General features: G+C 31.0%; 3 protein-coding genes across 9 annotated transcripts in view; 1 reads left to right on the forward strand and 2 right to left on the reverse strand.

Moving 5' to 3' along the window:
• The window catches only part of LOC128093133 (uncharacterized), a 356,259-nt gene that overhangs the window by 67,088 nt on the left and 266,411 nt on the right, over positions 1-22,760 (reverse strand). The gene's annotated exons all lie outside the window — the stretch shown is intronic.
• LOC120432275 (signal transducer and transcription activator) overlaps positions 1-22,760 on the reverse strand; it is a 145,418-nt gene that overhangs the window by 6,277 nt on the left and 116,381 nt on the right. For 4 of the 7 annotated variants that reach the window (XM_052708928.1, XM_039597459.2, XM_052708924.1 and 1 more), the window contains 3 exons: positions 13,423-13,912; positions 13,011-13,362; positions 5,722-6,589 (listed from right to left, as the gene is read on the reverse strand). In XM_052708928.1, the coding sequence (XP_052564888.1) occupies positions 6,190-6,589; positions 13,011-13,362; positions 13,423-13,912 (1,242 nt within the window). In that variant the 3' untranslated portion in view covers positions 5,722-6,189. Of the gene's footprint in view, positions 1-5,721; positions 6,590-6,974; positions 7,796-13,010; positions 13,363-13,422; positions 13,913-22,760 lie in introns of those variants that run through there. The other 3 variants (XM_039597460.2, XM_039597462.2, XM_039597461.2) reach the window with 2 other exon arrangements.
• Positions 16,535-18,127, forward strand: LOC120432276 (fibrinogen-like protein A). The gene is made up of 4 exons (XM_039597463.2): positions 16,535-16,659; positions 16,725-16,799; positions 16,894-17,529; positions 17,590-18,127. The coding sequence occupies exons 1-4, from the start codon at positions 16,541-16,543 to the stop codon at positions 17,693-17,695; spliced, it is 936 nt and encodes a 311-aa protein (XP_039453397.2). The 5' UTR covers positions 16,535-16,540; the 3' UTR covers positions 17,696-18,127.

Here is a 22,760-nt window from a genome sequence, read left to right on the forward strand (position 1 = left end):
ACGATCAACTGACCGCTCAATTTCAACGGTGGTGGCGCTGGTGTGTGCAATATAATGCCATTTAAGGTGCAATCAAACGTAATAAGTGTGTGTGTGTGAGGTTGTGTGTGCACGCCGACATAATGACCTTAACAATAAAATCACAACACAGTCGAACGGCCAATAAAGGCAAAAACGGAACCGCTCTAAGCAGGACCGAGAAACAATCGGCCGATAATGGGCCACTAATTGACTTTTAGTACATGCATAAACAATGAGCAAAAAAAAAAGGAAAACTTTAAAGGCGATTTCTCGTCCATCAATTATGATAAATTTATGGAGGCGATTTTGTTCAGTGCGCGGTGGGCGACTTGCAATTCTGACCGTTTTTTTGTTCCTTTGATTTTCCGGACTTGAGGACCAACCAGACGGGGAAAGGAGTACTAATTTCCATTCTACATTGTGTGTTTCAACAACAAATCAGGTATTCATGAGTTCACAGAAATTTTCACCTTAAAGTCTAGCGATTCTTCTTTCTTTTCGCACAGAAACAACACGTAGAAGTCGGGGGGTTTTCGATAGTGATACAAGGGGCTTTTAGTACACATCACATTTACGACTCGCCTCAGTGCCTGTTTTTTTAGTACAACTGTTGACAGCTTGCCAAGGGAGCCATTTTGTTTTGTTTTGGCTGGTTTTGAGCTGATAAGTTTCTGTTTTCTCCCTCTGGTGGTGAGTAGTGAAACATTTACGTGTAACATTTGTTAATTATTCTAACCTTTTTCCTTCTTTCTAGACCCCTGACATCGTTGTCAGTTGTTTTTTTAGCTGCCATGACGTGGGACTACGTCACCGTTTTTAGTTGAAACTTTTTTGCGGTCTGCCAGAGTTCTTTTTTAATTTTTTATCGTCTGACGAATTGGAAAAAAATCTTTCTGGCAACACTTCTAAAACTGTCAAAACATGAATAAAATGTTCACTAGATTCATCTTTTTTCCAATTCGCAAGATGATGCTTTTACAATCGATCCAGGATTTCTAGTTACAGCTCGCACTAAAAATAGTCTTCGCTTGCAGTGAAAACGGATCACATAAATGATGCACCGTTTTTATCCATCCAGTCGAATTAATTATTTCTGCTTTTTCTGTTGCTGGCGTCGGGAAAACTGTGCCAACAACTAGTGCTCTGACGTAATCCGTGTGCCAACAATGAAGCTGTAAACTGAGTGATTAAGAATAATTTTGCAAAAACTTTAAAGAAAATCAAATTAAAGTAAATTTAAAAAATAATTTTGCCAGTGTTACCAAATTTGCTGTATTAAAATTTAAGAATTTTTTTTTTGACAAAAAAAAAATTGATGCAAAAAATCTCTGACCACATCACATCACCCTGACAACTAATGCAAGAACCTCACCATTACCATAAAGCTAGAAATTCTTGGATTTTGCCAAGATAATAATGTTCCTTCCCACTTCGCACCGCTCTCCAACTCCAAATGTTTTACCTCATTTCTATGCAGGACAGCATCGGAAGCGTTGCCAGTGGCAACATTAAATTTAATTAAATGTGCACTGCATTGGAAACTAACCCCATTCGAGCGAACGACAGGATTGGGGTCGGAATTGTCATATATTAGAAAAATGTGGCATGTTCTGGGAAAAATATAATGACTGCATTAAAATTCTTGAAAATTGCATACCGGCGGCAATATTTGCGAAAAACTTTAATTTAAAACTCTAAAACTCAAAAATAATAAAAAAAAAGAAAATTAAGAAAATCTAATTCAAAAACACAAAAATTCAAAAATATTATAAAAATTCAAAAACTCATTGTTTTCAACTTTGAAAAAAATCATAAAATAAAGTAATTCAAAAATTTTAAATAAAAATTTAGGGAAATCAAAAATCTGAAGCTCAAAAAATCTTAAATTCATAAATTTATTAAAATTCTGGAATTTAAAGATCCTTGCAATAAAAAATCCTAAAATTCTTAATTTCAAAAATTAAAACATTCAACATTATTTTTTCAGGAATGAATAAATTAGTAAATTCAAAATAAAAATAAATTCTTTAACTCATAAAAGTAATAAAATTAATAAAATTCATAAAATTCCTAAAATTCCTAAAATTCCTAAAATTCCTAAAATTCCTAAAATTCATAAAATTCATAAAATTCCTAAAATTCCTAAAATTACTAAAATTCCTAAAATTCCTAAAATTCCTAAAATACCTAAAATTCCGAAAAATTCCTAAAATTCATAAAATTCCTAAAATTCCTAAAATTCCTAAAATTCCTAAAATTCCTAAAATTCCTAAAATTCCTAAAATTCCTAAAATTCTTAAAATTCTTAAAATTCCTAATATCCTATAATTCCTAAAATTCCTTAAATTCCTAAAATTCCTAAAATTTCTAAAATTCATAAAATTCCTAAAATTCCTAAAATTCATAAAATTCCTAAAAATCCCAAAATTCATAAAATTCATAAAATTCATAAAATTCCTAAAATTCTTAAAATTCTTAAAATTCATAAAATTCATAAAATTCATAAAATTCATAAAATTCATAAAATTCATAAAATTCATAAAATTCATAAAATTCATAAAATTCATAAAATTCATAAAATTCATAAAATTCATAAAATTCATAAAATTCATAAAATTCATAAAATTCATAAAATTCATAAAATTCATAAAATTCATAAAATAAATCAAATTCATCAAATTCATCAAATTCATCAAATTCATCAAATTCATAAAATTCATAAAATTCATAAAATTCATAAAATTCATAAAATTCATAAAATTCATAAAATTCATAAAATTCATAAAATTCATAAAATTCATAAAATTCATAAAATTCATCAAATTCATCAAATTCATCAAATTAATCAAATTCATCAAATCTATAAAATTTATAAAATTCATAAAATTCATAAAATTCATAAAATAAATCAAATTCATCAAATTCATCAAATTCATCAAATTCATAAAATTCATAAAATTCATAAAATTCATAAAATTCATCAAATTCATCAAATTCATCAAATTAATCAAATTCATAAAATTCATAAAATTCATAAAATTCATAAAATTCATAAAATTCATAAAATTCATAAAATTCCTAAAATTCTTAAAATTCATAAAATTCATAAAATTCATAAAATTCATAAAATTCATAAAATTCATAAAATTCATAAAATTCATAAAATTCATAAAATTCATAAAATTCATAAAATTCATAAAATTCATAAAATTCATCAAATTCATAAAATTCATAAAATTCATAAAATTCATAAAATTCATAAAATTCATAAAATTCATAAAATTCATAAAATAAATCAAATTCATCAAATTCATCAAATTCATAAAATTCATAAAATTCATAAAATTCATAAAATTCATAAAATTCATAAAATTCATAAAATTCATAAAATTCATAAAATTCATAAAATTCATAAAATTCATAAAATTCATAAAATTCATAAAATTCATAAAATTCATAAAATTCATCAAATTCATCAAATTCATCAAATTAATCAAATTCATCAAATCTATAAAATTTATAAAATTCATAAAATTCATAAAATTCATAAAATAAATCAAATTCATCAAATTCATCAAATTCATAAAATTCATAAAATTCATAAAATTCATAAAATTCATAAAATTCATAAAATTCATAAAATTCATAAAATTCATAAAATTCATAAAATTCATAAAATTCATAAAATTCATAAAATTCATAAAATTCATAAAATTCATAAAATTCATAAAATTCAAAAAATTCATAAAATTCATAAAATTCATAAAATTCATAAAATTCATAAAATTCATAAAATTCATAAAATTCATCAAATTCATCAAATTCATCAAATTAATCAAATTCATCAAATCTATAAAATTTATAAAATTCATAAAATTCATAAAATTCATAAAATTCATAAAATTCATAAAATTCATAACATTCATAAAATTCATAAAATTCATAAAATTCATAAAATTCATAAAATTCATAAAATTCATAAAATTCATAAAATTCATAAAATTCATAAAATTCATAAAATTCATAAAATTCCAAAAATTCCAAAATTTCCAAACTTCTAAAAATTCAAAAAAAAATCCAAAATTTCCAAAAAATCCCATAATTCAAAAAATTTCAAAATTCTAAAAATTCCAAACTTCCAAAAATTCCAAAAAATCCAAGAATTCCAAAAAAAAATCCAAAAATTCCGAAAATTCCAAAAATTCCAAAAATTCTAAAAATTCCAAACTATTAAAAATTAAAAAAAAATCAAAAAATTCCAAAAATTCCCAGAATTAAAAAAAAAAATCCAAAAATTCCAAAAATTCTAAAAATTCCAAAAATTTCAAAAATTCCAAAAATTCCAAAAATTCCAAAAATTCCAAAAATTCCAAAAATTCCAAAAATTCCAAAAATTCCAAAAATTCCAAAAATTCCAAAAATTCCAAAAATTCCAAAAATTACAAAAATTACAAAAATTACAAAAATTTCAAAAATTACAAAAATTACAAAAATTTAGGAAATTCCAAAAATTTCAAAAATTCTAAAAATTCCAAACTATTAAAAATTAAAAAAAAATCAAAAAATTCCAAAAATTCCCAGAATTCAAAAAAAAAATCCAAAAATTCCAAAAATTCTAAAAATTCCAAAAATTCCAAAAATTCCAAAAATTACAAAAATTACAAAAATTACAAAAATTACAAAAATTACAAAAATTACAAAAATTTCAAAAATTACAAAAATTACAAAAATTACAAAAATTACAAAAATTTAGGAAATTCCAAAAATTTCAAAAATTCCAAAAACTCAAATAATTCCAAAAATTGAAAAAAAACTCAAAAATAATTAAAAATTTTCAAAAAATTCCAAAAATTCCAAAAAATCCAAAAAATTAAAAAAAAATCCATAACTCCAAAAAATCTAAAAAATGCTAAAAATTCCAAAAATTAAAAAAAAATCCAAAAAATTCCAAAAATTCAAAAAAAAATCCAAATCTTCCAAAAATTCCAAAAGTTCTAAAAATTCCAAAAATTCCAAAAAATCCAAAAATTCCAAAAATTCCAAAAATTCCAAAAATTCCAAAAAATCCAAAAAATCTAAAAAATCTAAAAATGCTTAATACCCAAAAATTCTGAAAATTAAAAAAAAATCCAAAAAAATCCAAAAATTCAAAAAAAAAATTCCACAAATTCAAAAAAATTTCAAAAATTCTAAAAATTCCAAAAATTCTAAAGATTCCAAAAATTTCAAAAAATCCAAAAATTCTGAAATTCCAAAAATCCAAAAATTATAAAAATTACTGAAATTTGAAAATTTTTAAAAATTCAAAAAATTAAAAAAATCAAAAAATCCCAAAAATTTAAAAATTCTACAAATCCAAAAAAATTAAAAAAATTCAAAAAATTTAATAAATTCCAAAAATTCCAAAAAAATTAAAAAATTCAAAAATTTCAAAAAAATTAAAAATTTCAAAAAAAAACCAAAATTTTTAGAAATTTCAAAAATTTTAAAATTCTAAAACTTCCAAAAATTCAAAACATTTAAAAAAAATTAAAATTCTAGAGTTCTAAAATTCTAACATTCTTAAATTCTAAAAGTCTAAAATTCTTAAATTCTAAAATTTAAAAATTCGGATTAAGGTTTAAAAATAAATGTATCGTAGTCAACTGCCGCTTTTATTTCATTTTAGTCATGTTTAAAACTAAAAGTAAAACAGCATCCTTCATGAAATAAATGGCATATTTTTATTGCTATATACACGGTGAGCTAAAACTAGGGCAACTAAGATTTTATATCTTTTTAAAGTACGTTTAAGTAAACACAGAAATTGCTTCTTCTTTTTTTCAAAGCGACAACATAAATCTTCTTCATCTTCCGTCACTTTCAACAGTCATTACGATTCGACGCGCGAGAACAACAATAAAGACAAAAAAAACAAATTCAACTTCCAATCCCTTCCAGTGATGCCTGACCGACTGTTTATCACAAAATAGTAATTTTTTTATGTAGTTGGGAAAACTGCGCGATTTTTTTTTAAATTTTTAATTTTGATTTAAAGTTCAAAACTTTTCGAAATTCGACCAACCTCAGTATAAATGAATCTTGGCGATTTTGACAGATGGTAAGGCTACCCAAAATTGAGTCCTTCAAGAAAGGTTCGTATCCATCTTCCCGTAAACGCACCCCGATCTAGTGCCCGTTGACCACGGTCGTGGCCGCGCAGTTGTTGTTCAACTCCCGCTCCATGTCGCAGTCGAGCGGCGCGCCGTCGTACCCGTCGAGCATGTACTGGACCAGTTCCTGGATGACGGCCTCGTTGCCGGACGCCCGGGACAGCGGCGTCTCCGCGGTGGTCGGTCCGCGGTTCAGCTGCTCGACGGTGGCCGGCAGCTGCGGGGAACCGGGAAATTCCCGCGCCGGCGGTCCCTGCGGACTCACGTCCGAGTAGGCCGGCGAGTGGACGTAGGTGTACGCGTTGTCCGGGCTGTAAACCGCCGACGAGGCCACCGACATGGCGTGCCGGTACTCGCCGCAGGTCGCCAGACTCCGCTGGGAGTCGCTCCGGTCGCGGATCGTGATGTCGGTGATCCTGGGGTTGGGGTTTTTTTTTTGGGCGGAGGGGTGGGGAGGAGGATAAAAGACTTCAGTAACTTGTCTGGACAAGCAGCCCCCCCGGCAATGAGTTCTATTCTTACGGCATGGTCTGGCGAAGGCCCGGCGGGCGCGGCAGCGAAAATGAGTTGGCGCAGATATGAGGGATGAGTTGCGAAACGTCACAAAATGGCGGAAATTACGCACGCGCGCACACACACAGCGATGAGAAATGTCACACAAATGGCTCTCTCTGCACTCTCCAGGTACTCAAAGTTGGGTATAACGAAACAAAAAACTCAATTCACCACGAACAGCACAATAGTCAAACGGGCGAGCGCACGACCAGTTGCTGGTTCGTCGGTGCAGTTCATCGCGAACGCCAGTGCGGACTGCTGTTCGGCGTGAACTCGCTGCAGAGCGATCCGACGCGTTTCGAGGCGAACAGCAGTGCGAGCCGCGCAGAACAACGCCAGCGTGTCGTTTGGACGCGGTTTCCTAATTGACGCAGAACTCTGGCAGATGACGCACGTTTCGCGGTGCACTTTTCAAATCATGCAATTAGTAGTTTATGTGTTTCTGCTTAGCTTAGGGTAAAAGTAGTTAAAACATTTTCTCGTTAGCATTTTCCTGTAGTAATTTTAGGGGGTTGAGGGGAGAACATGTAACATTTGAGCTAATCGTATAATTGTCCTATAAATTTGGCTTTAAAAGTTTCTCAGTTTTAAAAACATCATTTTTATCATTTGTTTACGTATACAACTGTGTTTGTTTTGTTTTTCTTCTTTTCAGTGTAAGTGTGTGTAAGTTGGTCTTCGTGCGGTTTGCTGTCTCCGCACGAATTATCCTTAATAATTTGACTAGAGTAACGATTTCCTTTCTCCTCAAGCTGCTTGAGCATCTCATTTACAATAGTAAATTTTGTCTAAATATTCCAATATTTAATATCATATATAATTTCCTCTGCCCACTAGTAAATTTGCCTGATGCTGTTGCCTGTGTTGGTGGTGGGGTTTTTTCAATACTTTTTGCATTTCTTTTAATTTTTTTTTGTGTTAGTACCATTAGTAATAGCAATTCAGTGTGTATTTGTGTGTGTGTGAAGCCGGTGACCGTCGACGGTGGTGGTGGTGGTGGTGATGGCAAATTTGTTTAGTAGTGCAGATTTAGTGACTAGAGATGCATAATTGTGCTATTCTGATAGCTGCACCGCAATTTTTGTTTACAGAGCGAAAAGTTGGGTGTGTGTTTTGTTATTTTCAATAATTAATTAAAGAAGAAGAGAGCAGAAAGAAACAAATCGCAATTGTTAGCTTGTTATTTTTATACAATTGTACACGCAAACACACAGAGTACACAAATACTGCACGGGAAAAATGTACACTCGAGAGAGAGAGAGAGATAGAAAATAGAGAGGGGAAAGAGGTGGAAGTACATTAAATTAATTAACAAAGGGAGAACCAGAACCAATATGTACATCAGAAAGTAGGGGAAAGGGAGAAGAGGGAGGGTGATTTCAAGAAGAAAGGGTTTTTATACAGCGGAAAAAGAGAGGACAGAGAGTTGATTTTATAGTTTTTTTTCTACAGTCAATTCTTTGATTCAACGAGGATGAAAATGTTTTAGTTTTGTGGAACAAGAAAATTCAATGCAGACTTGGGGATTTGAGAACTGTTAGATTATCGATTTCAATCGCAGAAAAATATCTTGTTTAATCGAGATTTCACACCAAGTTTATACAACTTAAGTTAAAGTTTCCAAAAAAAATAATGAAATTTAAAACAAAAGCTGAAATTATTATTAGAAAAATTATAAGCCTCGTTGAATTACGAAGCACGCTGAATAAATCGATTTTTGCAACAGGTTTATTATTATTAATTTATAAAACTCGCTTAAGTTTTGCGTCCATGTGTTTGGTTTAGCAAAAAAAAACCAAAACAGTGTCGAAAAATAATACTTTTCGACACGAGTGCTGAAAAATCGAACATTTTAGAACTTTAATTAGTGCTTTTAATAAACATTTCAGCACTGTTTTTTTTGGTGATGTTAAGCAGGCCATTTTGTCACTTTCGAATGGTAGGAAAAGTAAATATATTCAGAAATATTAGCCGTTCCATTTTTTTCTTCTTAGAAATTCTAAAAAATCAGGATTGAGGATGGTTTATTCCTACTTTGTTTAGTTTATATAATAGTAGTTTATGCAACAAGTTGCAAAAAGAGTATTTTTTCAGCACGAGTCGTACATTTATCCAACGAGGTTTACCGAGTTGGATAAATACTAAGAGTGCTGAAAAAATCAAGTTTTGCAACGAGTTCCATACAACATTTTTTACAATTCCAAAAAAACACCCATTGGGTGAAATTTTAAGTCAAATTTTCAATATTTTGTATTTTGTCAATAAATCGTTTAAATTAAAAAAAAAATTGAAAAGTGTTACTATTTCAGTGCTGAAAAGTAAAACTTTCTGTATTTGTTTTGAACCAACACTCTTCATTCGATTCTGTTATTTTTGGTACAGAAAAGTAGGCTATTTCGTCGTTCAAGAAAGACAGGAAAAGTAAGTAGTGTCACGACGGAATAGCAAAAAAATATTTAAAATTTTATTGAAATTCAGTTTTTCTCTACATTTTATTTGTACATTTTTACGGAATCGTAAAATTTCCTAAAATTTTAATTCTCGTATTCAAAAACACAACTTTTTGGTAACCTTTTCTGCTTGGTAAAAGTTGATTTTTTTTTTATATGTTTTGGTAATCAATAAAATTTAAATTTTGGAGTCAAGAAAAAGTTTATAAATATTTTTTTGTAAAGGAAATCTAAGATTTTTTTTTTAAATTGAATTCTGTATACTGACCAACAATTCCACTTTCCAATTCAAAATTGTAATTCGTTAATTTCGGAGTTCCACTTTTCAATTGAAAATTGTATATAAAAAATGTTCGATCTAAAAGATCTTGCCACAAAAAATGTTGAAGTGCACCACTTTCATGGCATAGCTATGATTTTTCATATTATATTTAAAAAAAAGAAAAGTATCGTTAATCAATCCAAGTGTCTTTGTTAAGATTTTAAAAGCTTAGCAAAGAATAAAAAATATGAAAAAGGGTTTTTTACGTTTTTTAATCACGCTTGTTAAAAAAAATATTTGAAAAATATATGAATTGAAAAATACATGTATCCGTAGTATCAGTTCAAGAGGGCGGATCTGCGTTTGTAAACAAGCAGTCTATCCCCCTCTTACTTGACGTGATCTGTCACTTTAGCAAAAGGGGTTGTCACCATGGATATTATTTGAAAAATATATGATTTCAAAAATATATGTCAGAAAACCAGCGTAATTTATCTCTAAAAATGAGTGAACTTTTAATTTTAATAAAACGCAACACTTGTAGAAAAAAAAACTACCAAGCTTTGCAATTATTTTAAATTGTCAAGTTCTAACTTAACTGCCATTCTACACAGCGAAAAAAGAAGTTAAATTATAGCATGGTGACTCTTCAAATCCCATTTCAGATCATAGTAATTTATGAAAAATAGTTTATTTAAAAAAAAAAAAGTTAACATTTTTTCAATCTTATGAAACTAGAGTTGTCAAACAAAATTACAAATGCAATCATTTTGCCCAAATTTACCCCTGAGTAAATTTTTGTGTACAACGATTAAAAACCATTTCTCATCACTTTTTGTTAATTTAATGCAAAATAAAAATTGACGAGACAACATTTTTCCGATGGATCAACTATGGTCCCCTTCGAAAGAGCTGTCAAGTAGGACCTTTTCTGTCAAAAAGGACCGCGAGGTTAATTTTTCCAAATTGATTTAATTTCTTTGTGGTCGTACAGAGGGTCACTGTACTCAAAAAAATAAGCTTCATCTCTGTAAACAATAATATCAGCAATGTAAGCTTCATTTCAGGACCCAATTTATGTGTAAAAATGGCCATTACATATAAAAACATGTTATTTAAAAAAATTAGTAAACTTTACACATTTTTTCGTACACAAAATCTGTCCACAATGCAAAAGATGTAGATTGCAGTTCTCTCAGATTTCGGTCATTCGTTTTTTTTTAATCCGACTGAAACTTTTTTGGTGCCTTCGGTGTGCCCAAAGAAGCCATTTTGCATCATTTGTTTGGTCATATCATTTTCGATACAAATTTGGCAGCTGTCCATACATGATTTCTGAAATTCAAAAATCTGTATTTTTTGACGGAATTTTTTGATCGATTTGGTGTCTTGGGCAAAGTTGTAGGTATCCATACGGACTACACTGGAAAAAAATGATACACGGTAAAATTTTTTTGAGATTTTTTATTTAACTTTTTGTCACTAAAACTTGATTTGCAAAAAAACACTATTTTTTTTTCATTTTCTGATATGTTTTAGAGGACATCAAATACCAACATTTCTGAAATTTCCAGGTTGTGCAAAAAATCTTTGACCAAGTTATGATTTTTTTAATCAATACTGATTTTTTAATAAAATCGAAACATTGCGCGCAAAAAATTTCAACTTCATTTTTCGATGAAACATCAAATTTGCAATCAAAAAGTACTGTAGTGAAATTTTGATAAAGTGCACCGTTTTTATGTTAAATCCATTTTTAGGTGACTTTTTTGAAAATAGTCACAGTTTTTCATTACTGAAAAAAATATTTTTGAAAAGCTTAGAAAATTCTCTATATTTTGCTTTTTTGAACTTTGTTCATACGACCCTAAGTTGCTGAGATATTGCCATACAACGGTTAAAAACATGAAAATTGATGTTTTTTAAGTCTCACTCAAACAACCCACCATTTTCTAACGTCGATATCTCAGCAACTAATGGTCCGATTTACAATGTTAAAATATGAAACATTCGTGAAATTTTCCGATCTTTTCGAAAACAATATTTTCAATTTTTTTAAATCAAGACTAACATTTCAAAAGGGCCAAACATTCAATATATACGCCCGACCAATGTTTCGATTTTTGAAAAAATCAGTATTGATTAAAAAATTCATAACTCGGTCGAAGATTTTTTGCACAACCTGGATGTCCTCTAAAACATATCAGAAAATGAAAAGAAAAATAAAAATAGTGTTTTTTTTTTGCAAATCAAGTTTAAGTGACAAAAATTTAAGTAAAAAATCACCATTTTTTTCCAATGTAGTCCGTATCCATACCTATAACTTTACCGAAGACACGAAATCGATCAAAAACTTCCTTCAAAAGATACAGATTTTTGAATTTTCATGCATCATTTTTGTATGGACAGCTGCCAAATTTGTATGGAAATGATGCAAAATGGCTTTTTTGGGCATACCGAAGGCACCAAAAAAGTTTCAGCCGGATTAAAAAATACAAAAATTAAAATTGAAGAAAAATTACCGATTTCGAAGAGAATTGCTCAGTAAACAAAAATTATGTAAATTTGGAAGTGGTAAAAAATATGGTGTATTGATTACCTCAAATTAGGTTAAAAAGTGGCAGTTAACCAGAAAAGTGGCGAATTTGTACATTTTAAAAGTTAATATAACAATTTTTTCAGACATAAAAATTTAAAATGTGATGTCATGCGATATTAACATGATTTTATTCAACAATTGTCCCACGTTTTTCGAGATCAGACCATGAGGGACAAGATTGCTTTTATTTTCAAAATGACCCATGCAAAAAGAGTGATATTGATATTATATTTATGTCAAATCAGCTTAAAATATGATTTTTAAATATCATTTTATTTTATTTAATGAATGTAGGGTACTACAATATCATAGTTTTATACTAATAGTGTAACTATTGAATTGATTCCGTTTTACATCAAAATTGAAGCATTTTTTTCTCAATTTAAAAAAAAAAATGCACGTGATACAATTACGCGTAGAACGGCAGTTTAGGTTTTTAAATATGCTCCTTTGTTCAAAGTGAAGAATTTGATCGTATTGGTTAAGTTTGAAAAATTCGGCGCAGTTCATCACGAACGCTAGCGTAAACTGCAGTTCGGCGTGAACTCCTCGTGTATAACGATTTAACGTTCACAACGAACATCGGTACGAGTCGTTGAGAACAACATAGGAAGCTCCAGTCGAATAGGAAACTGAACAAATTTTGCTTCCAACAAATAATAACGCAGAGATTAGTTTGCACAATTTCAACCAAACTTGGCAATTCTCAAAACCCCCTTGGGGCGGTGCACTGACCACACTGGGATAAATCAACCCAGCTAAAAGTTAAGCTTCTGCAGCAGATTACGGGGATATTAAAGGGTGAAACTTTCGATTGTTTTAGATTAAAGTGTGTGGGTGGGTGGGTGAGTTAGTGGGCGAAAGCAGTTTGAATGGTGATGGGACGATAGATAGCAGTGTTGTTTGAAGCACTAATAGAAGCTCTACTTGAACATATTTAGATTGGGAAGGCACGAGTTGGCCAAACTTACCCGCTGGAGGGCGTATCTCGGGACGCGTCCGGCGACTGCAGGTGGTTGTACGAGCTCGGTGTGTTCGGGTACGAGTTGATGGTGGAGTTGTTGTTGTTGCTCGGGCCCATCAGGACCGCCCGCACCTCGGACGGGATGTAGTTCCGGTTGCGGGACGGGACGGGCGGACTCGTGTACCGGTCGAACGCCTCGTTCTTCGGCTTGTTCGGGTACAGGTAGTACAGATCCTCAAAGTCCCGGATGCGGTCCGAGAGGGACCGGGTGGCAAAGTCTTTGGCCGTGAACGGCTGGATGTGCAGAATCTGGGGCTGGCCGTCGTTGCTTTCGTTGACCCACGCGATCGTGATGCCACCTGGGAATGAATCAGTCAGTTCTACGCACCTGGAAGATCTTCAAGAGTCACCCAACTTACCCAGCTCGCTGTCGGAGAACCGCAGCAGGAACGTCCCGCGCGGGCACTTGAGCAGGTAGTCCTCGGCTTTGGTCTTGTGGATGAACCCGACTATGCTGCCGTCGTTCCACGGCCCCCGCAGATGCTCCCGGGTGACCTTCATCGCGGCGTAGAACCACTCCCAGAAGGTGAACGTCCGGTCGGGCAGCGGCTCCTTGCAGAACTGGGACCACGTGATGGTCAGATCGTCCGACACCGGAAACTGCAGGTTCGCCCGGAACGCCTTCTCGCAGAGGAAGTGCATGTTTTCCTGGGTCATCGAGCGTCCGGTCGAGGCGCGGTACTTTGTGTTGAGCGCTTCCGCCAGCAGGTTCCAGGAGACCTTGTCCGGCACGTGGAACGGGACGCGGTTGATGTCGGCGAACGCGTTGTCCCACGTGATGGTCGCCCACGACTGCGGTTCCTGGTTGCCGTGCACGATCACGACCACCGGCAGCGAGATGGTCCAGACCTTTGGAAGAGGGGAGAAACGTTACGTCATTTATGGTCGCCAGGGGCGTCGACTCGTGGGGGGACGGGTACTTTTTGCCCCCCCCTCAAATTTTGATCCTCCAGAATTTTTGGAAGAAAAAAATGTGTATTTCAAATATTACAAAAAAAAAATCACAGAAATAATTGAAAATAATATTTGAAACTTAATTGGAACATTGTTTGTACACACGGAGAGTATTCTTGTAGGCGAATCCGTAAAATAGTTCAAAAACTTTTGTTGTTTTCGAAATCGGTGAAATTTTTTGAACAAAATCGTTTACAATTTTCTGGATTTAGATGCACTTTTTTCTTAATCACCAACGTTTTCTCTTGCGAAAACAATCATCAAGTTTTCAGACGCAACATTCTGCGATTTGCCATTGTAGATCAGGATTTAGTTAAAATAATTTGAAACACTTTTCAAAATTGTTGACCTCTTTTACATTTACAAAAATACTGATAAATTTGATAATTTTTTGAGTAATTTTAGAAAGGATTTCAAGAGATGTCAAATACATTTGTTAACCATAAACCGTTCTATAAAAAATTAACCAAAAAATACAATTCTTTCAAAAAAAAAAAGTATTTTTTTGAAAACTAGCGCACCGCTTTACTGAGAAACCGAGAAACCGACAACAGAATCTGAGACAATTCCACATTATAATCTTAAAAAACAAAAGTGTATCGCCTTCTGCAATTTATGATGAATTAAAGAAAATTAAAAGGCCATAGAAACACCCTTTTTTAAAAAAAAAATAGAAAAAAGAAAATAATACTAAAAATAGGAAATTTTCAGTAAATCAGCAATCATTACTCAAAAATTGAGAGTACATTTCACAATATTTTTTAAATCTTAAATTCTTAAATTCTTAAATTCTTAAATTCTTAAATTCTTAAATTCTTAAATTCTTAAATTCTTAAATTCTTAAATTCTTAAATTCTTAAATTCTTAAATTCTTAAATTCTTAAATTCTTAAATTCTTAAATTCTTAAATTCTTAAATTCTTAAATTCTTAAATTCTTAAATTCTTAAATTCTTAAATTCTTAAATTCTTAAATTCTTAAATTCTTAAATTCTTAAATTCTTAAATTCTTAAATTCTTAAATTCTTAAATTCTTAAATTCTTAAATTCTTAAATTCTTAAATTCTTAAATTCTTAAATTCTTAAATTCTTAAATTCTTAAATTCTTAAATTCTTAAATTCTTAAATTCTTAAATTCTTAAATTCTTAAATTCTTAAATTCTTAAATTCTTAAATTCTTAAATTCTTAAAGTCTTAAATTCTTAAATTCTTAAATTCTTAAATTCTTAAATTCTTAAATTCTTAAATTCTTAAATTCTTAAATTCTTAAATTCTTAAATTCTTAAATTCTTAAATTCTTAAATTCTTAAATTCTTAAATTCTTAAATTCTTAAATTCTTAAATTCTTAAATTCTTAAATTCTTAAATTCTTAAATTCTTAAATTCTTAAATTCTTAAATTCTTAAATTCTTAAATTCTTAAATTCTTAAATTCTTAAATTTTTAAATTCTTAAATTCTTAAATTCTTAAATTCTTAAATTCTTAAATTCTTAAATTCTTAAATTCTTAAATTCTTAAATTCTTAAATTCTTAAATTCTTAAATTCTTAAATTCTTAAATTCTTAAATTCTTAAATTCTTAAATTCTTAAATTCTTAAATTCTTAAATTCTTAAATTCTTAAATTCTTAAATTCTTTAATTCTTAAATTCTTAAATTCTTAAATTCTTAAATTCTTAAATTCTTAAATTCTTAAATTCTTAAATTCTTAAATTCTTAAATTCTTAAATTCTTAAATTCTTAAATTCTTAAATTCTTAAATTATTAAATTCTTAAATTCTTAAATTCTTAAATTCTTAAATTCTTAAATTTTTAAATTCTTAAATTCTTAAATTCTTAAATTCTTAAATTCTTAAATTCTTAAATTCTTAAATTCTTAAATTCTTAAATTCTTAAATTCTTAAATTCTTAAATTCTTAAATTCTTTAAAAAATAATGTAACTTAATTTTGAAATTTTCAATTTTTTTAAACATTGAATTTTGTTGTAATTTCTAGATTTCTCAATGTTTACATTTATGAATTTCTACTTTTGATTTCTTAAAATTTTGAAGCCATGTGTTTTATTTTTTTTAACACTAGAGTTTATTATATTTTTATATTTCTTAAAAAAAATTCGGAATATTGAATTTTGTGTATTTGTTTTTCCATCTGAATTGCAGATTTGAAAAATTGTTGGTTTTTTACCTTTTTGAATGTGTATTTGTATTTTTAAATTTCTGAAGTTCTAAATTTTGGCTTTTTACTTTTGTTTTTATTTCTAGAATATTTGTATTGTTGAGTTTCTAAATATTAGTCAGCGCCACTGATGGTGGCCCTTCTGTTCTGAATTCTCTAAAAGATGGCTAATCAAAAACAACAAAAATAAAATAAAAAAAATACCCATTCGCCTCTCCGTGTAACTTTTATTTCTGATAAAAAAAAGTTCCAGAAATAAAGAAAAAAATCCCCCTTTTTATCGGACAAGTGATCCCGACCGCTTCTGGCGATTTTTCAAGTCATTCGCTGTTTAGCAGTCCCAGCCCTACAATGTCCCGTGCCCTGGTTTGGCTTTGCTTTGTGAGTTCGTTGTGCTCCGGAATCTACGAGGTTAAAGGTTCGCTCTGGTACGAACTGATCACGCACCAGCTGGAACGTATCGAGGAAAAGTGAGTTTTTTTTTTTTGAAATTTTATTTTTTTAAATAACTTTATTCTGCCTTTTTTTTCGACAGACTAACGGAACGGAACAATGTCACCCAGGCAAGAATCGATAACCTAACGAAAAATGTTGAAACTGACAATTTGAAGTAAGCAGGGAATTTTTTTTTTTGGCTTTTTTAAGGGGACAAGGGAAATTCTCCAAATTTTCTTTGGAATTTGACGGTTAATATTTCATTACAGTTTGCTCGACCGAATCGCCAAATTGGAAACGACCATGCTGTCGAAGCAAAGGTCCATGGAGAGCCAATTGAAAGGCATCGCGGCAAGTGTTTCCACTTTGAACAACCAAACCGGACAAATTCTTAAAAATCACTTTGATTTGGTGATTCCTTCGTGCGGCATGGCCAAAACAACCGGCGTCTACAGACTGCAGGCTCCCAACATGGACGTGTTCTGCGAGTCGAGCGGAGGTGGCTGGCTGGTCATCCAGCGACGATTCCATGGCGAAACGAACTTCTATCGAACCTGGTACGACTATCGCACCGGATTCGACACCGTCCGGGCGCACTCCGAGCTCTGGATGGGGCTGGAACCGATTCACCAGCTGACAGCCGGCGGACAGTACGAGCTGTTCGTGTACATCGAAAATGAACTCCAGCAGGGCAGACATGCCAGATACTCGGAGTTTAAAGTATCGGAGGAAGCTGACGGGTACAGACTGACCGTCGGTGGATACTCCGGAACAGCGGGCGATGCGTTGAGCTCGCACAATGGAGCTAAATTTTCCACATCCGATGTCGACAACGATCGCAACGGGACGATGAATTGTGCCGATGAGTTGCGAAGTGGGTGGTGGTTCACCGATTGTGGAGCTAGGTATAGAGATTCACCAAAATAACGTTAAATCATCAATACAAACCATTTTTCTTCCCCCAGCAATCTCAACGGGTTGTTCAAAAAGGCTAGCAATGGCTACGGTATCGCGTGGGGTTCATGGACGAAAGCCGGAAGGTACAGCAAAATGATGATTCGCCGTAAATGAGCTAGCTTAAGTAAAACTTCTATAACTATGTAACGAGTTTTATGAAATTGCGAAAAAAAAATCTAAACTCGTACTTCACAAATCACATTTTTCGTTTATTGAGCAATTCCAGCTCAAATCAGGAATTTTTCTGGTACTTTTGTACCCGACCCTCTCCGATTTCAATGAAACTTTTTAGACATGTTATCCTAGGCCTATAATAGTAGTTTATGCAACAAGTTGCAAAAACAGGATTTTTTCAGCACGAGTCGTACATTTATCCAACGAGGTTCACCGAGTTGGATAAATACGACGAGTGCTGAAAAAATCAAGTTTGCAACGAGTTCCATACAACATTTTTTGCAATTCCGAAAAACACCCATTGAGTGAAATTTTAAGTCAAATTTTCATGTATTTTGTCAATAAATCGTTTAAATCCTAAAAATGTTGAAAAGTTTAACTTTTCGAAACAAGTGCTGAAAAGTTCAACTTTTCAGCATCGATTACAGTGCTGAAAAGTAGAACTTTTCAGCATTTGTTTTTAAAAGGGTTACTATTCGATTCTGTTATTTTTGGTACAGAAAAGAAGGCTGTTTCGTCGTTCAAGAATGACAGGAAAAGTAAGTAGTTTCACGACGGAATGGCAAAAAAGCCATTTTTGTGTATATGGAGCCAATAGTACTCGAAAATAACATTTGAGAAGGGCCTAAGGTATTTAAATATGTTTGTATTTTGCAATTTAAAAATTACTGTATCTCGAAGCCATTGCGTCGTATCAAAAAGTGGTCAAAGACAAACTTGTAGGAAATTGGACGGGCTTTCTGAAAAAAATACACTGAAACAAAAATACACGCCACTTCTATGAGATTTTTTGATTTTTAAAACTAAAACTTAAATTTAAAGGTGTTGTCACGATTTTTTTTCGTTCAAAATTTTTGAGGAAATAGCCTAAGATGTTACCAAAAGACTGACGAAAAATGCAGGATGGTATGTCTCTCCTAAAAAAATACAAAAATCATTTACTAAAACTGTTTTTTTGAAAAGTGGTCTAAACGTCAAAATTTTGAAAAACCCATAGTGGGAATCGATTCCCCAGACAATTTTACATAAAAGTCTCCATATTGACCATTATCCTATGTCCAATCCTTGGGAAGATACAGCGGTTTTAAAAATAAAAATGATGAAAAAATGGGTTTTTTGGTGGTTTTTGGCAATTTCTATATGACAGACTTGGTTTTTCAGTCTCGTAAATATTTTTACCGGAAAGCTCGTCCAATTTCCCATAAGTTTGCCTTTGACAGCTTTTTGATTTGACTCGTTTTGATATTTACGTAAGCTAATTTACTATCCAGGTTTCTACCACACTGAAAAAAATATTCCCTTTTCAGTTATTAACAATGTAATTAAGCTTATAACTGTAAGCCCTTACATCCAATTGAAATGCTGTCAAAGGCAAACTTATGGGAAATTGGACGAGCTTTCCGGTAAAAATATTAACGAGACTGAAAAACCAAGTCTGTCATATAGAAATTGCCAAAAACCACCAAAAACTCAATTTTTTCATCATTTTTATTTTTAAAAACGCTGTATCTTCCCAAGGACTGGACATAGGACAATGGTCAATATGGAGACTTTTATGTAAAATTGTCTGGGGAATCGATTCCCACTATGGGTTTTTCAAAATTTTGACGTTTAGACCACTTTTCAAAAAAACAGTTTTAGTAAATGATTTTTGTATTTTTTTAGGAGAGACATACCATCCTGCATTTTTCGTCAGTCTTTTTGTAACATCTTAGGCTATTTCCTCAAAAATTTTGAACGAAAAAAAATCGTGACAACACCTTTAAATTTAAGTTTTAGACTTAAAAATCAAAAAATCTCATAGAAGTGGCGTGTATTTTTGTTTCAGTGTATTTTTTTCAGAAAGCCCGTCCAATTTCCTACAAGTTTGTCTTTGACCACTTTTTGATACGACGCAATGGCTTCGAGATACAGTAATTTTTAAATTGCAAAATACAAAAATATTTAAATACCTTAGGCCCTTCTCAAATGTTATTTTCGAGTACTATTGGCTCCATATACACAAAAATGGCTTATATAGGCCTAGGATAACATGTCTAAAAAGTTTCATTGAAATCGGAGAGGGTCGGGTACAAAAGTACCAGAAAAATTCCTGATTTGAGCTGGAATTGCTCTATTGTTACACGGTCAACAGAATTGACGTTCATTTGCGCCGAATGTCAATTTCTACCAACAAAATAATACGAAAAGGAGTTTGGTTTAAAAAAAACAGCAATCCAAATAAATTGGTAAGCGATTACCATCTGACATGTCAATTTGGACTTAAGGGTCAAAAGTTACAGCCATTTTAAGGTAAAAAAGATGCAAAAGGTTTCCATGTAAAATTATCATTTATGACCAAAAAATGACCAAAACTCGATTTTTCGATACTTTGGCTCAATTCTGAGGGCAGATTCAGATTCAGCGGGCAAAATTACATGGAAAAACATATATTTGAACAATTTTCGAATTTCGTTAGGGTGGTCCCATATGATTTTCCCTTGAAAATTAGACTTTTTCAAATGAAGATATCTCGAGTTTAATGAAAAACACCTCTGAGATTATTTCAGCGTTTGTAGTGCTAGATCTCTTCTTTTAAATGCAACCTGGTGCTTAAAATTTGGCTTGCGCCTTTTCGAGATATTTAAGTTTTAAATTTGCATCTTTTTTACCTTAAAATGGCTGTAACTTTTGACCCTTAAGTCCAAATTGACATGTCAATAAATAAAAATGTTTGTTTTTAGAGCTCTAAAAGTGCTCTGAACATCACTTTTCTCTAAAACTTAACCCTGAATTGCCACGTTCAAAAAACGGATTTTTGAAGGTTTGCTCAGATGCTTTCTATAAATTTGGTCATAGAAGGCGTAGATTACGAGATAAAATTTTGGTGTCTTCGACAAAGTTGCTTGAATTGGCAAGCCCAACAACTTTCTAGAAGACAAAAAAATTCCCAAAAATATTCCTGTAAAGTTAGATTTTCAAAATCACCCTAATCGTGAACCACCCTAATTTTCAACCAAACCAAAAGTTGCCCCTTTCCATTTGCAACAACTCTTCTGAAGACACCAAAGCTCCAAAACTTAACCATTTTTCGGAAAATCCATTTTCCACTTAATTTTGCGATCTGGACCACTGTGCACTGGCTTGCCCAAATTAGCTCAACATTTTGGTGAAGACTCGTTAAACCAGTCCTGTGTGCATGACAAAAGCCGATTTTCAAAAAATGATTTAAAAAAATAAATAAAAATATTTTTGTGTTTTTCATATAAAAAATCGTCAGTTTTTGATTTTTTTCATTTTTTTTAAAAGCAGAATTTTAAAATCGGGCTTCGTCATGCACACGGGACATGCCTTGAGAGTCTTCACCCCGAATTTCAGCCAATTTGGTCCATCCCATCTCGAGATATCGTGGCACCCGTTAATCAACTCGGTGTTTCGAGAAAAACGCTCAGAAAGTTTGGCAGTCCGCTTTGCGTACGGCAAAATGCTGAGGTTAAAATCGTCTCTAAGTGTTTTAAAATCATCTTTTTAGTGGATTCAATAAATTTTCTGTAGTATGAAATTTTGTGATTTTCTACATGTATGTAACCCCTTAATAAAATAAAAGAACACTTTTTTGCCTTTCATTCCAAAGAAATGTGTGTAGGTTTTACTTTATTGCTGGACATCATTGCTATCTTCGTAAATATTACATTTCATGATGAATTATCTTCGGAAAAATCGCAAAAACAAACACACACTGCATCGATCTTCGACGCTCTATCGATTCATTAAAGACATGGAGTTCAAGGGATGTTCGTGTGTGGTAAAATTGTGCAAAATTTTGCATCGCGTTTTTTTTTTTTTTAATGAGGATGAAGGCAATCTTTGAAAATTTATAAATTCTAAAACTTTAAAAAACTTGCGAATTTTAAAAAATCACAAAAAATAGAATTTTAACAACTTATTTTTTTTTGAGAATTTAAATTTTAAGTTTTTAATAGAGTTATAGAAGTACTAGATTTGTTTCAGATTCGTTTCAACATTTCTAGGATTTTAAGGATTTCTAGGAATTTAAAACAATATATTTTGAGAATTTTAGATAATCATTTTCAGCACGTTTTGGTAAAGTTAACGAATTTTGCAAAATTTTTAGAATTTTAACATTACATTAAATGAAAAGAATTTAACACCTTCCTTTATTTACAAATTGTACGAATTTCACATTTTTAAGGAATGTTTAATTTTTTTTGGACACACATTTTTTACGAAATTTCTCCAATAAGCAAATTACATATCGCAGAATTATAAAATTTCAAATAAATGTTAATTTAAATTTTCTAAGGATTGTTCGAATTAAATTTTATTTTAAATTAAGGAATTCAAAGAAATTGAATAATTTAAAGAAATTAGAACTAGAAATTTTAAAAAATTCAAAGGCATTTGAAGAAAAAATCTTAGCATATTCAGAATTTGCGAAATTTAAAACTTTAAGAGTTTTGGAATTATAATCATTTAGTTTTTTTTATTTGATGTATTAAGAAAAATAGAAATTAAAAAATCATAGTAATTCGCAATTCGCAATTTGAAGAAAAAATCTTAGCATTTTCAGAATTTGCGAAATTTAAAACTTTAAGAGTTTTGGAATTATAATCATTTAGTTTTTTTTATTTGATGTATAAAGAAAAATAGAAATTAAAAAATCATAGTAATTCGCAATTCGCAATTTGAAGAAAAAATCTTAGCATTTTCAGAATTTGCGAAATTTAAAACTTTAAGAGTTTTGGAATTATAATCATCTAGTTTTTTTTATTTGATGTATAAAGAAAAATAGAAATTAAAAAATCATAGTAATTCGCAATTCGCAATTTGAAGAAAAAATCTTAGCATTTTCAGAATTTGCGAAATTTAAAACTTTAAGAGTTTTGGAATTATAATCATCTAGTTTTTTTTTTGGGGTATTAAGAAAAAAAGAAATTAAAAAATCATAGCGATATAAAAATTGTTAACACTTTAAAGAATGTTACGAATATCGATGGCTCTGTTC

Source organism: Culex pipiens, chromosome 1 (genome assembly GCF_016801865.2).
Source record: "Culex pipiens pallens isolate TS chromosome 1, TS_CPP_V2, whole genome shotgun sequence".
Classification (NCBI taxonomy): Eukaryota; Metazoa; Arthropoda; class Insecta; order Diptera; family Culicidae; genus Culex; species Culex pipiens.